Here is a 15752-nt window from a genome sequence, read left to right as displayed (position 1 = left end):
TTAGGCAACTTTGTCAAGAAAAAAATTCTTGCATATTTTTATTTTTTTTAGTTTGTATAAAGCATGAATGTAGTGCCATGGATCACTTTTTGTGGAAGGCAGTCAAATTTCCTCTAGGTCAGATTCCTCTGAGAAGTACATTATAATTATGAATGATGACAAAATTAAAGATTTTAGGTGGTAGTTTTCACTATTAGGGAATTTTCCTTTTAGTTAGAACTGAAGGAACATTGTTTACTGGCGAGTTTTTTACCCATTCACAATATCTGAGGGACTCAAAATTTTGAGCCTTTCAGTCACAGTGGAGCCTGAGATAACCAGAATGAAGACGCAAGTTGGAATACTTAATGATTCTTTTCAATGCTTCTCCTCCCTAGAAACTGAATGCTTTCCCCCTTCTCCCTGTGCTGTTTTCATTCATTGAAGAACTGCCATTGGCCCTGCAACTCTCAAGCCAGGAACATCTTTCTCTGGGGTCATAAAGGAGAATTTTCTGCCATGGAGCTCTGGGGAAATAACGGCAAAATTTTTGGAAGAACAAGTTTGGGTTTTCCTGGGCATGATTCTGATTGTGTAGGGTGATATGGAAAACCTGGATCTTCTGGCATCTCCTTTAGTCCTTCACCAGCGCTGGAAGAGTGAGTGTTGAACTGGGATAGCTCAAGGAAGTTTGCACTGGGAGGTGTGAGGGAATCCTGCTGATTTAGAACTGGAATGCGATAGATAGTTCCTGTCATGTGGCATGGAAAATACTTTCCTGACATGCTTGTCTTGTTGCAGTGATGTCTGTAATGGTGATGACAGTGATGAGGAGGGTGTCCTGGATGTGGTCCATGATGGTGAGGAGGATGGGGGTGATCTGGTCTGTGAGGGGGAGGAGGACAGTGTGGTCCATGAGGAGGAGGAGGACAGTGTGGTCCATGATGGTGAGGAGGATGGGGGTGATGTGGTCCATGATGGCGAGGAGGATGAGGGTGATCTGGTCCATGAGGAGGAGGGGGAGGAGGAGGACAGTGTGGTCCATGAGGAGGAGGAGGAGGAGGAGGACAGTGCAGTCCATGAGGAGGAGGAGGAGGAGGACAGTGTGGTCCATGAGGAGGAGGAGGAGGACAGTGTGGTCCATGAGGAGGAGGAGGAGGAGGAGGACAGTGTGGTCCATGAGGAGGAGGAGGGGGAGGAGGACAGTGTGGTCCGTGAGGAGGGGGAGGAGGACAGTGTGGTCCATGATGGTGAGGAGGATGGTGATGACCTGGTTCATCATGGGGAGGAGGGAGAGAAGAAGGAGCAGGTCCTTCATGGCTGTCTTGATCTTCCTTGCTGAAGTTTTGGCTATGCTCAGGGTCTTCAGGTCTGGGCTGAGAAGAGGGTGGACGTTCATGTCTGTGATGATGTCCGTGATGATGTCTGTGACCAAAATGATGACGGAAATGGGGATGTCTGTGTGGTTTTCCACCTTTGCCTCTTCGCCCAAAGCCAAGCTGCTGTTTATAAAAACACCAGGGGAGGAAGTATTAAGTCAGGTGTTGATAGGACAGAAGAAAGTGATGAGAAAGAGAGAGGTGGGAGTTAGTAGGTCTGCATTTATAGCTCTGATGATCTTTAAGGAAAAAACCTACATTTTTTTCAAGATGGAAGGAGTAGATGAAAAAATGCCAAATTACTGAAAATCTTCCGGAAATAGTACACCATATCAAAATTATATAACCAGCTGAGAAACATTTGTGATGGATCAAAACAAAATAAAACCCACATTAAAGTAGCTATTGTAATATAAACTGTAATACTAAATATTATAAAGATCATCTCCCCTTCTCTTGCTTTCTAAAATTCCTTTGACTTGTTTGCCAGTCTTTACTCTCTTAACTAAGTCAAGTGATTGACCTGAGAGAAGACTTGGAGGGAGTAGTAGTGACAACTCAATTCCAGTTCATCTTCTGATTGACCTCAAAGGTCAATCGGTCCCAACATGCTGCATCACACCCAGGCAATAATAAATTGGCATAAACAACTGTTGCAATCATCTGCCAGCATGGACTAAGCGAGGTTGCTGTAACCTGCACGAGGATATAGCGAGAGATGTGTCCACAAGTGAGTACATACCCAGGGATGGTAGATTTCACAACTTATATCTGTTCCATCAGGTTCATCTGCATCACTTATAACTCTTGCCGTGCAGAATCCCATGTGCTAAGCAAAAGAAAAGGAAAAAAGAACTGCAACATTCATCTGGGTTCTTGTGATGGAGTTAATAGAAGCTACTGAAAGTTCAACATTTTACAAGTGAGGCTGGTTCCCTCGACACCTAAGTGTGTTCACATAGCTTAGCTAAATTCTGAGCTTTCTGGCCAAGGCTTGCCAGCAATTAATAATGATTAAAATATGTGCCATTTTTGAGGATTCTTGACTGTGAAGACCATTTCACCATGTGCATCTAGAGAGCTTCTACTCCCCATCTTAATTCTCTTTTGAAGTCTAAGAAACTGGCCAGCTACTGGTGTCTCCAAAGCAAGTACCCTGTGAGTGATTGATTTTTATTCCTTTTTTTGTCTGTGCTCAGATAGGGCTATCCTGAAATTTTGCTCAAAGTTCTCAAAACCTGTCACTGTGTAGCTATGCTGTTTCAGCCAAAGTTCAAGGCAGAGCTTTCTTCCTTGTTTTAAAAAATAATTTCTTGTAACTTTTTAGCATTTCTTCCCTTAGCATCCTGTTTGCTATGACTTTCTCCTGCTGTCCAATCACTGTGTGTGGAATTGCTCATGTGAAAGAGCACAAAACTCGTACGAGGGGTTCTGTGTATGCTTTCTGTAATGAATGCTTTATCTTGATATATGTTTGGGCCATTAATAACCCATTATGATCAGTGATTAGAAACGTTACTGGCATTTTACACACACAGCAATGGTGGCAGCACTGAGAACAGAATTCAAACCCTCTCTAGCCGTTTTGTGCTTCATTGTAGTGAACTTGTGACTCTGCTACCAGTTAATTCACAACCCTTTTCAGTCTTCTGGGGTATACAAAGCTAGAGAAGAAGATGGATGTAAATAAAACAAAAGTTTTACATGTTTTATTTTTCCATTTGTTTCATTCCTTCAATTAATTTCTGGGAAATATTTTTTTCTGAAGTTATGAGACCTTGCTTAGCTGTTTCTTTGGTATAGACTATTATGGTAATGGGAAAGTGGGATGAGGAGAATACTTTGATAATTATCTGCAGCCAAACTTGATTTATATAATCTACTCTCCATTCCTCTGCAGTAGAGGAGAAAAAAGTAACCCTGAGCTCACCGGGACGACATAAGACATGTGTATTAGTGTAAAGGTTTTTATGAACATAGCATGGATGATTTGCTAGGGATTAGCCACAATATGAATGCAAAAACCAGACACAACCTGAAAAGCTCTAGGCCTCTAATGTGCCAGAGTCCAGTTACATTTAGATCTGAGAGTTCAAACTGTCTCATTATAAAATAAAAAGGAGCAGCTATAAAATTAGGATCTGGGCTTGGACATGCTGGATCTTTAATTTTGAGTTTGGGTTCATGGTTATAAGAAACATTTGCAAATATATTGGTAAAATCTTCCTGGTCCCATCCATTGTATCAGTTCTTATTCTAAAACTTTACTTACAGCATGCCAGTCATGGAGAAAATCACAATCCAGTGCCTGATCTTCTTGCTGCACAGTTTTGGAACAGTTGGTCTCCTTTATAGAGAATCCTAAAGTATGACCTTCCCGGGAGCCAGTCTGAAACCAAGAGGTCAAACAAGAAACAGTAACTAAGTGTATTTAAAATCCTGTAATTTTCAAAGGAACCGTATTTCATCGTGTTGTCAAAATCCCATCTAGGTCATGCTTTCCTTTCCTGTCCTGTTCAAATACACATATTCAGTGAGGAAAACAGGTTAGATAATTTATACCTTACTTTCCTCCCACCCTCACAAGTTCCAGAAATGCTTGCTTTAATTCTTTGTCTAGTATGTGTGTGTTATAAAAGCTGTTACTTTTACAGCCTGTGTTTTTAGGCAGTAGTGTCCTTAGAGTCCTCCTGAAACTGAACTGCTCTTCCTGTGAAAATAGAGAGATCTACTGGATGGCAACCACCCCTTTCCAGTGATGGAGGTGCAGAGTATTACAGTTCTGATGTTAATTTGGGGAGAAACCTGTGAGATTGTTGCTTTCTTTCGTGGCAGGGGTGTTATTCATAGAGAAGGCATTACTCCATATGAATATGGGAGAAGGCCTTTGTGATCCTATTAAAATCCATAAGGAGGTGTTTCATTTTAATTTCCAACTGTAACAGTACTTTATTTCAAGTCTGTGTTAAAGGTGTCCATAGCATGTGTGTGCACACAAGTTTCACTAGTTTAACTAAACTGGTTAAAAGTGGATGCTCATACTTTATGGTAGAGTTTTTTATTGTAATTCATAGTTTCTGAGTGTTGTGCAGTCTGTTAAAATCCAGTGGTACAATCTAAAATGTCCATGTAGCTGAAAACAAAGTGTTTGGGGAGAAATACATGAATCCAGGCAATCTGGAAACAGCCACTTGCTAAATGGGAGTGGGGGTATATCCTGCATGGGGCTACAGTGTGGAACACTGTCAGGTTTCTGAGCAATATTAAAAGCTGCAGGGAGGTGGGGTTGGCCTGCTGTAATTTAGGCAGTTTCCAAGATCAACATGTGTTATGGTAGGGGCTGTGGGACTTCATTACAGAGGTGTCCTGAGCTGACACACATTGGCAGAATGATCCTGTGCTGTTTCAGTAAATGCCTCCAGTATCTACCACCAAAAAATGTTGGTGATGTGAGGGTTATACTTCAAATCAGCCAAGGAATAAGTCTTCATGTCAACATCACTCAAATATGGAGTTATTTACCAGAACCAGAAGTTCTTCAAGAGGTACAGCATAGATACAAATTCACCTCCTATCCCAAAGAGCTGTCAGTGCTGCTTTGCTTTGCAGCAGAGAGTCAAAATGACTTCTGAATTTCCACTGTGTGTTGTACCCCTGAGCTAAATATTCTAAGAGTAAAAAATTGTTTGTCTTCATTTGACAAAATGTGTGACTATGATAATACGCGACTGTCCATCTAGAACTCTGATCAGTAGTAAATAAACTCATGTGTGTTAGGATAAGATAGGTAAATAGGCATTCAAAATTAAAATATGCACACAAAGAAGGTTTTGAATTTTGAATGCTGTCACACTGCCATAGCTTTTAGTGAATAAGAAATCCTTTTGCTTTCACATGCCTAAATTGAAGTTGATGACAAGTCTTTGCAGAAGTAGGACTTTCAATTTTAAGCAGATGATTTGTGCTGGTAGGTCTGTTCCTAGAAGGATTTGAGCTCTGGTTCCATGGTTTTGGAGCTGCTCACAAAATTTTGTCATTTATAAGTAATTCTAGGACAAAATGCCACTTACCACCTTTAAAACCCTTTCAACTTTGTCCACAGCGAAGTAGTTTGTGTGGTTACCTTCAATCTCGAATTTCTTCAGGGCCTTTGTAGCAATATCTTTATGTTGCTCTGTGACTTCTAAGGCTTCGATTTTCACAGGACAATCTTTGCACTCTAATAAATCAGGTGGAACTGTAAAAACAGAGAATTTACTAATATTGCAGTGGATATTAATACTCTTGGGAGCGTCCCTGTGCCTTTAATGTGAACTCATAATGAGAAAGTGGAATGCAGCATTTCTTTGGAAGTGAAATACCTGTCCCTCACTCCACAAATATGGATTTGTCATGTAACATGAAAAAACCCCAAACCCATGAAAATGAATATTCTTATAAATCTTTAACTACACCTTAGAATCTTACCACCCCAGATGGGCATTCTTTCCAAGTTTACATTTGTTCTGATATTCATTATGATGTTTTGATGGACTGGAATGGTGATATCATCTGACATCAATAAAGTCTGGTTTAGAAGAGTAGGGTAACCTTAATTCTATTACTCATTCTTAACATTCCATTTGAATTATCTAAAATATGAATTGCAAGCAGATGAATGAATCTGTTACGGTTACCATACACTCACTAGTGGTGCACAGGCTTTGGTACCAGGGCTGGTTTGAGGTATGTGTTGGCTTACAACAGTGGTTATTTTACCTGGACTTAATGTACAATTAAATCCATATAGTTGAGGTTTCTTCAGCAGATGGTTTGTATATGTGATAATCTTACATTGCCCAAAGTCCTGAGAGGAAAAAAGAATACATGATTATGATGTTATTTTCACTGGATTTAATTGGATGTAGGCGATCATAGAAATTATACCTGCTTTTAGTGTGCGGTACCTCCAAGAATAACAGATGTGGTCATTAATGGAATGTTTGATCTGGTACCACTCAAAATTTGTCTTCAGATAAAATGGGATCTCCCTTTACAAGAGCCTTTATTTTAATTCTCAGAGTGCATGACTGAGTAGACAATGGAAAACTGAACCAGCCTTCTCAGCCATCCTAATACTTATTTACAGTAAGATAATACTAGTTACCAGGGGAGGTTACAATGTCAGGTTCATAAATCTTTATCAAAAGGTGGATGGACCTTTTCTTCCATTCCTTTTCCCCATCTTAAGAAAAAGAGTAAATGCCTTCTCTTCTCTCCTCATGGCCTTCCTGCTCTGTCTTTTGTTGTAGTAATACTACTCTCCTATTTAAATAAAGTTTTGGACTGGGAGTTCTCATCCCAGGCTGCCTCATTGGACTAGAAAAAAAGAAAGGGCAAGTGTTGCTGTATGTCATTCGTGTACTGACACTACCAATATTTCACATTGTCATACCACAAATGCTATGACAGAAAACTGACAAAATACACCGCTGGTATTTCTGGCTCATATACTAGGAACATGCTTAAAAAATAATTTCCAGTGCCCTTTAGTTGTCAGCAAATTACCCTTAAAACATAAGTTCTGCTACAAGCAGTGGAATGTGGAGGACAGTTCCTTTGAGACTACTAGTTAAATAAAGCTACACTTATTTGAAGAGTCAACCCCTTTCCAAGCCTTTAGCTTATGTTTAACAACTCTAGAATGAAATAGATTTTATTTTAGAATAAGCCATATTAAAGCTCAGTCTTCACTTGGAGATTTTGTGACACAAATTTCTGGGCAGTTCAGATGAAGATGAAGTTAGTGCATTATTGGTGTATGACTCGGTGTGGGTACCATTACTTGCCATGGGATACGTGTCACTGTATTCGCAGGACTCCCAGTGTTTTCTGGATAAGACAGGGCATTCGGTTTCCAGCACATCCAAAGTTAGGTAGAGGACTGATGAATTTCCCTGGAAGAGACGTGCGAGAAAAAAGAGTTTGTGGACAAGAAGTTTGATCTGAAAGAAACTTTTTTTAAGGTTGATACGTTTAATCTTTAATGAAGCTTCTCCAGTTCTCTAGTAAGGTTTTTCTGAGCTGACAAGTGTAGAAAGGGTTCAGGCTGGAAGGGAGCTTTGGAGGTCATCTTACCCAGCCACATGCTCGAGGCAAAGCTAAAACTTCAAAGTTTCAGCTGCATTCTGTGTATCACCAAGACAGACGTTCCACAACCTCTCTGGGCCATTCCAGTACTTAACCATTTTCTCAGTGATATTTTTTTAGTCTTATATCTATTCAGAATTTCCCTTCCTGCGACTGTAACTGTTGCCTCTTATCCTCTTGTTGAGACCTTGTGAGAAGAGTCTGTTGTTCACCTGGCATTCATCAAGCAGGGAAAATGTCAGTGTTAAAAAGTTGCCATTCCCTCTTTTTGATTTTCACATAGAACATTGTTCTATTAGGACATCAGTTGTGTAGGCAGCCAATTACGTAGCTACATCCATTTCAAATTACTTTAGTGATCAGATACTCTTTCAGAACTTTGCTTCCTGATCAGTTTATTCAAGGAGTGATGCAACAAAGCTGTAATAATCCCTACAAAGTCAGGAGCCTTAGCTCTGAAATTCTTCTAGTATATTCTATCTCCTGAGCGAATAGGATGAAGAATTAAAATTTGAATTTGGCTGCCAGTGTAATGGGATGTGGTGCTAAGAATTTTTTGTGGCCCACAGAAGCAGTTTTTTATTTTTCTGCAGGGGAATGAATTTTAATTCACATTTGGAATGAATTATTTAAGCTTCATTCAGCCCTTGTATGGACATTCAGAATGAACACATACGTATTTTATTTTGTCATTTAGATAAAATCATGCAAAGCCCTTCACTGTGAATAAATGTCCTCAGGATTTATGAGGTTTCATCCATTCAGGTTCCTTTTTCAGTGTTTCTGTATAGACGAGACCTTGAGAAAGAGTTGCTGCAGTCTAGTGTGATATTTTTAATAATGAGAGTTCACCAGTGTCATGTTAAACACTAGTTTTGCAGTATACATATATCTTACTGTTGTCTCTAATTTTAAAATAGAGGTTAGGTGGATTGCACAAAGATATATGTTGTTCAATGGCAGAATTGGGAAAAGAATAAAATTGTCCTGGACACATATCCTGCCCACTAGCCACATGTTTATTCTCTGCTTAGGGGTAGTTAGTACTTCTATTTTATTTTATAAATCTCAATAATTTCAAACTGCTTGTCAACATATTGTTAAAATTCAGACAGAGAACAGCGACAGTGAGAAACACTATTTTCTGATTAGTATTTGTGGAATTGCACTGAACAGAAACGTAAGATAGTTAAGACGTCTTTTGTGAAACGTGCTGTTCACTAGGAATCCTCTAAAACTGAATTGACAAAATATGTGATGCACTTTGTCGTCCAAACTTGTGAAATGCTGAAAAAGCCAATTCATCCCTGGCAAATACTTATTTTCTTCAGCAGAAAGCATTTGGATTCACTAAAGCCTAAAGCAGATCTTGGGTAACATTAAATCTCTACCTCCAAATATACAGTAGAAAATTCCTCTGTTCATCTGCTAGATAGCTCTTGGGGGGGAAAGAAAAATTCTTACATGGTGCTTTCTTGGTTGTTTTAAAAGCATCTTGGGCACTACACAAGCCTAGAACTGTTCTGCTGTGGATACTTGAGTATCTTATGCTTCTAGAACTCCCATGTAAACCCAGTAGAGATCTGGCTGCTGGGAATTGCTCTGCTTAGGTTTTTGAGAGGGCTGATGTGATAGACCCGATGCACACTATTGCATGGACGTAAGAAAAATAATGGTTTGGTCTTTTACAAATACATATACATATATATATATATATATATATATATATATAATATCATCTTGGCAATGGAGCTAACAAAAGTTCCTGTACAATAGTGTACATGAGCAGTGTGCAGGAAACACATCTAGTGGCTTGGGGTCTGAGAACATACAGAGACCTTACAGGGAGAATTCTTTAGCAGTCAGGTAGATAGAAGGGTCTTTTCTGTTCTTGTAGACTCTATGTGACAGCTGAAGCTGTGGCCCTGGACTGCAAAGACAGCAAAATTCGGTAAGTGTACGAAAGCAACACATAAGCATGGTAGTCCAATGGTTATAGCATTCATCTGGAAGCGTGAATCCTCAGTGCTGGTCCCTGTTCCAAGTTATGGTTCTAGGGTTTATATAGTCAATAATTGCTTAAAATGTAGAAACGCTGAGATTTTTCTGTTTAGAAACAACTGTGGGTTTTGTCATTTATCCAATGAATTTTGCATGTCTTACTGCCCAGTAGCTCCACTTCACAGGAGTGGCACACACATTGCTGCATGGCAGCAGCATTCTTCAGGGACAGGAGACTTGAGGATTGAAATCTCTTAATGCAGAACTTAATGCACTGATTCCTTCCTAGGTGAGCACTTTAACTGCCTGGCTACTGCATAAAACTCAATGCTGTCACTTGCCACATCCTTGTCTTTGAAAAGCAAAATACTCCATCAGGTTTTTTGAAATTATACCTGAAGACCTGTGGTAACCTGGGTTTTGGGTCACTTCCTGAGCTTTACTTGTCCTAACAGGCAATATTAAGCAGTTTCATCAAAAACTAGCCTGTTTTTCCTTTTGCCATGCTGAGATGTGTAACACACTTCTGAAACGCTGTGTCTGGATGCAACTTCATTGCCAAGCAGCCAAAGGGTACCACGTGCATTAGTAAATCTGCCTGTCCGTGGTCTCTTTTACATACTAGTTAAAGAAATTTTGTATTCTGTTGCTCTTTCCACTATCAATTTGTTCTGGCATTTAGGCAATCATTGAGAAAGGCTTATGTATCCTCTTCTAGGAAGCAGAAATAGAAATAGGAAGGAAAAAAGGAAATGACTGCTATGGATTCTCTATCCAGCCCCTCCCCTGTTTTGCAGAGTGGCAACTCCTTTGGCTTTCTCTGCCTTTTTCCCTTCCTACCAGTTAACCAGCTATCTTCAAAATGAAGATAATAACAAAATACTAGTCTTGCAGGATACATTGGTCTTGTTAATGTTAGACATTCACGGTTTAAAGAAACCTTCCCAATATAAATTTTGAGTATAACATCTGAGACTTGACAACAGACAGGACAGATTAATTTCCAGTGTTGTATAAAGCTGTTCAGAGCAACTCTTATGCCAACATCCTGCTGGCCAAGAGAATAGAGGGCATTCAGGATCATTTGAAATCAAGCTTACGTGCAATAAATCATGCACAAATGAGTACTGAGGTAGTGTAAATCACAGCTGATTCATTGAATTACATCAACATTAAAAGCAATAAACATAAGCTTTTAATGACCTGGCTCATTATTTAAAAATCACAATCTTGTGTAAATCAGCCTTTAAGTTGGTACTTACTGTATGTAGTTCATGTGCATCAGCAACACGGAATAAACCAAAAACATAACCATCTCTGCGGTGTTTGTTGACCAAATCCAGGGCCACTCCTGCATCTGTTTCAATGGTGTTACAGTCTGCAGGTGTAAAGCTTGCTTTGTTTTGGGCATTAGAACACTGCAGTAGTGTTAGAAAAAAAGCTGAAGCTAGAAGCAGCATTTTGTTTGCAGTTTTAGGTCACTTCTGCCCATGCCCTGATAAAGCCAGCAGTCTGCTTTCAAATCAGAACAGTCCACCAAAGTTATGAATGCTAAAAGGGCATGGTTTTATATAAATTTAAGTGTCGTGTCAGACAGTCATTGCCTTGACCCTGGATTAACATTTGCAAACAGCAAGTAAATGATTATATAGTGATTTAGCAGATTTCGAGGAAAGTGGGCTTTATAATACTCTCTGGACTACTCATCAAAGAGTCTGTTTGTGATTCTTTATGCAGGGATTGTGCAATAATGCTTTACTAAGAAAAGTACTTACTTCTAACAGGGTGCTGCTGAGCCTGGCAGTAAGAAGGTCCAACTTATGTGTGCAGGTATTAAATAATCTTGGTCTTCTGTTTACTGTTAAAACAGTTGAACTGAAAATATGCTGAGATATTTGTGGTCAAATTATGGTTCTGTCCTTATCCTTGTTTTTACAGATCCTTACCTAGCAGGGAACTAGTGAAAGGGAAACAAGGGAATTACCCAGAGTTGGAAAAGGGATAGAGATCAAGGTGCACTCACAGGCTGATGGTCTGTAGCTTCCTTGTGAGTACCTGCTACTCTTCCAGCTCAAGCAAATTTAGAGCAGACTTCTATCTGCTTTACCTCATTTCAGACTGGAACACAGGAAGGGATTGACTGGCTTAATACCCATGTAATCGAGGCATGGCATGAAGTGATATAAAGCTGCCTTTGCATTCTCAATCTGAGCAGTTTTGTGTGCTCTTTGGCTGTAGTAGCCTTCATAGACTTCTTTAGAGAATTGCTGGTATTTTTTTTTGGTATTTATTAAAATAATGCATTACAATATTATGATTCATACCTTTCACAGCATACACCAATATCCTCTGCTATGCAGAAAGGAGGAGGTGCTGTCTCATTGTACTCAAAATCTTTTATTCAGGAAAGTTTAAGACATCAGTAATTGCTTGTCAGGGAGTGGCTGAAGATGGAATGCAAAATTCAAACACTGAATAAGAAAATACAAAAATTCAATGTGAGTCCAAAATGACAAGGTCAGACTCAGATGAGGAATTTTCCATATCCTGGTTGATGTGAAGGTTGGATTAGCTTCTCACAGAAAAAGGTGCTAGCTGTAAAATTGACTTGGGGGCTGGAAGCTGGATGATCTTTAAGGTCCCTTCCAACTGAAACCATTCTGTGATTCTGTGACTTGGGTTTACATGTTTGACCTTGAAGGGTTTTTTTACTTACTGTTTGTGAAGCATTCAGAAATATAATGGGTAATCATCCTTGACCATTACCTCATTTCATTAACCCTTACTTTAAAAAATTCCACCTTTTAGCATATCTGGTGTCTAGGAAATCATATTTTAAAATGCATTGAGCTGAAGCAGTGGATTTCTTTTACAGTTAGTTCAGGACACAGTTAACAGTTCTCTGGTAGTAGATAAGCTAAATGGAGCATCTTACAATATTAGAACCAGGGGCACTTAAAACTAGCATGAGTCAGCTGAAAATGGATAAAAATAGTCCCCCCACAATGGGTAGCGAACTTGTGGAACTTGTTGTCACAGAAAGATCTGGAGGCAGACACAATCTGCAGGGGCAGAAATTGCTTAGGATAGTCCATTGGCAGTTGGTCATTCCATGGATCCTAGAAGTACTAAGCAGAAAAGTCCTCTTTAAAGTCCTGGGTACGATGATTCTGGGTACTGGAAGAGTTCAAGGGGAATGGTTTACAAAGAGGGGCAGGTTGTGTATCTCTCCTAACCACAGTTGTCTTTTGCCACTGTGAGAGCTGAATATTGGGGTGGATGTACCACAGTTCTAATGAAATAGGGCATTTCTTTTGGTTTTGTTTTTATAAAGTTCCATTAGAGTAATTCAGAATCTCTTCTGGAAGATGGCAAAAAAGCAGTGAAATAAGTGTTGTCTAAATAATCAGAGACATTTGAAGTACATCTCATCAGTTAAAAATAATAATTACATCACTGCTGTGTTCCAAATTGCACCTCAATTCATTTATTACAATACTGGTTAATTTTTTCAAATGGGCAGTCATACTGAAGAAAGGCATTGGATTAGATAATTTATAACATAATTCCCTTAGCTGTCTGTTGTTTGCAGATTGTTTGTTCTTTTTTTCCTCTTTTGTTCTGGGCTGTTCATTGTGACACTGATCATTTTCTTGACAGTAGCTTATGTATGTTTTAAATATAAAATAGAAACAGTCTGAATAAACAGTGGAAAATGTACAATTCCTGCAAAACTGACTGTAGAAGTAAAGTAAGATTCTGTTCCCACTCTAGAGAGTTTTGTCCTTGATTTCTTTGGAAAAGAAAGATTGGACCCTATTATTAAAGCACTGCATGGACAAGCACTCCAGGCACAGTAAGAGCAGTTAATTAAATATTGGTTGTATTTAAGTCAGTATAATGTATTTTTATCACTTCTCCTCCAGTTTGGTATCTTTTTAAAAACTTATTTTGTTTTTATATATACTACTTTTAAGTTTTCTGTTTTGCTTTAATGAAGCCATCTCTGTAAACAGATTGCTGGAAGGAATAGGAAGTTTTATCCAAACATGGCATTTCTCATGAGTAGCTTATCAAAACCTTGTTTATGACTTTTACCAAGGCTTGACTTGCAACACTAAGAGGTGATCCACATTCAGACCTTAAGGATATGGTAATAAACATCCATCCTAACCCTCTCCAGAGATCTGGGAGAATACATCAAAAAGAGGCTTATCTTCCCCACTTGAAAAACAGCATATGAAATGCTTAATAAATAGAACTTTATTCTAGGGGGATAGGAAAAGGAGAGCTGACACATAAAGGAGATAATATGCAATAACCAATTACTCTTTTGCTAAAGTACAGCCATAACTATTTCCAGATATAGGAGGACAGCTGCTATGAGCACTGTTCTCTGCCTTCTGCCGGAGCTCTGCTTTTAAAAATCTATTTGTTTGGCCAAGGATGAGTGTAGGAGAAGGGCAGCCAAGGAATCTAAACAAATACATAGCCAACATATGCATAAATAAGCCAGCAAATCTTCTTCAGTACCTTTTTAATATTACTGTCCTTTTTTATTTTTTTTTTTGCGTTCATGAGGCCTCACTTATATTCCAAGGTAAAGCCTATCTGATAAAAATGTCAGTAGTCCTGGAGGTCATTGACCATTGGTTATCTGTACCTCAATAAAAAACACTGTCCATGTAAAACCGGAATGTTGTGAAATAAATATCAGACCAGACTTAAACTGGACATTGCCCAGATAGCAAGATATTAATGCATGATATAATATCATAAGATCAATAAGTGTTGAAAAACTGTGAAACAAAATTGAAAAGCGAATAGAGAATTCCACCCTCTTCTCATCTCCAGTGACTCCATGGAGGGCTTCCTGGTGTTACTGGCCTGTCCTCTGCTGGGCAAGGAGAAGCAGCACTTAACAATTCAGTCCTGGGAGAGGAGAGAACCTTTGGGGTGTGACTGGATGGACATAGGTGTTACTGCCACTGCTTTGCTCAGATTGGGTTGAAACTGAGACGAGGCCAGAAGACAGAGAGGTTTGGCACTACCTGGGCATGTTTTTAAGAGGACTTGCTGCAGTGCTGTCTCATAGAGTCAAGGTGTGGAGACCAGACACAGAGCACCCTGTGCCATGTGGGTGTGCTGGAGGGAGAACACTGCAGTGCTGCCCCACTCACAGATGGCATAAATCTGCTGAATCAGCAGCAGAATTTGAAGTCACGATGACTAAACATTACCAGCTGTTAATAATATCAGTGCCATATGGGACTGCTGCAGAATCCAGGTATATGTCCTGAGGACAAAGGAAACACAGAAACTGTACAAGTCCGGTCTCCTACTTGCCTTCAAGAATTTAATCTTGGACATCAGTACCAGGACTCAATTATGGTAAACACTGGCAGTGGCCTCAGTGGCATTGAAACTGGGTAGGGGACTCTGTGCTGGACCAGCCACAGCAAATAAAGGCCAAATAACGATCATGACTCTGCACTGACCACTGGTACTTTGTTGATCTGCACTGGGGATACAGTTACTGCTCAGATAAACACACCTTCTGGTGTTTATTTTTAAATCAGAGAAGTCTTTGAACCCAAATTCCATATCTGAGCTAGAGAAAATATTGATTCAAATGTCATTTCTGAGCCTCATCTGAAGAACAAGCCACACAGTATCCAAATGGAATGCTCAAAACTGTGGATCCAGACTTTCTGATATCCCCCGTAACTCCCACTGCTTATGTTCACACAGTTGTGCTCCAGTTGTATATGTTCATATAAGCCTCAGTAGTGTCATTAAGCTGATGGAGCCTCACTGAGATTAGAATCAACATGCAAACAATAAAAAGGACCGTGTTCTGAAACAGCAGAAATGGGAAGTGTGGTGAAAAGAGGGGAAAAACCAGCATTTTGAAAATCCCTGGAGTGTGACAGGCTGTTGCCCCAAGGCCCTGCCCTCTGGTGCACCAGAGCCAGCTGTGGGTGCTCTGTGCGAGGACATGGAGCAATGCCTGGTGCCCCCAGGTTTGGCAAATCAGTGATTCCTGTGCAAGGAGGTAGAACATATTGGTCATGTTAGAGAAACCTGAGCTGGAAAAGGTGAAACTTCCCAAGGGAAAAACAAGGTGCTGTAATTCGATGGCTTGATAAAAAGGGGAATGCTGACACAGCCTAGAGCTCCAACTGCAATAAGAATTGGATAGAATTTGAATTTTAGGGTTTTTGGAGAACTACCCGATTTGGAATGTATTTCTACTCTGAAATG

General features: G+C 39.6%; 1 protein-coding gene across 2 annotated transcripts; it reads right to left on the bottom strand.

Moving 5' to 3' along the window:
* HRG (histidine rich glycoprotein) lies at positions 1-11012 on the bottom strand. Of its 2 annotated transcripts, XM_039378018.1 has the most exons (8): positions 10751-11012; positions 7187-7294; positions 6117-6204; positions 5429-5595; positions 3631-3747; positions 2101-2187; positions 1147-1481; positions 1-1041 (listed from the first exon to the last, which is right to left on the bottom strand). In XM_039378018.1, exons 1-8 carry the CDS (start codon positions 10946-10948, stop codon positions 477-479), a joined length of 1665 nt encoding a protein of 554 aa, XP_039233952.1. In that variant the 5' UTR covers positions 10949-11012; the 3' UTR covers positions 1-476. The 2 variants fall into 2 exon arrangements, with proteins under 2 accessions (XP_039233952.1, XP_027568699.1); XM_027712898.2 differs by having other exon boundaries at positions 1-1481.
* Between the last annotated feature and the right edge of the window lie 4740 nt (positions 11013-15752).

Source organism: Pipra filicauda, unplaced genomic scaffold (genome assembly GCF_003945595.2).
Source record: "Pipra filicauda isolate LSUMZ 115617 unplaced genomic scaffold, ASM394559v2 scaffold98_size3848907_pilon, whole genome shotgun sequence".
Taxonomy (NCBI): Eukaryota; Metazoa; Chordata; class Aves; order Passeriformes; family Pipridae; genus Pipra; species Pipra filicauda.
Note: the sequence above shows the minus strand (reverse complement) of the source record. Positions and strands in the feature narration are given on the sequence as shown.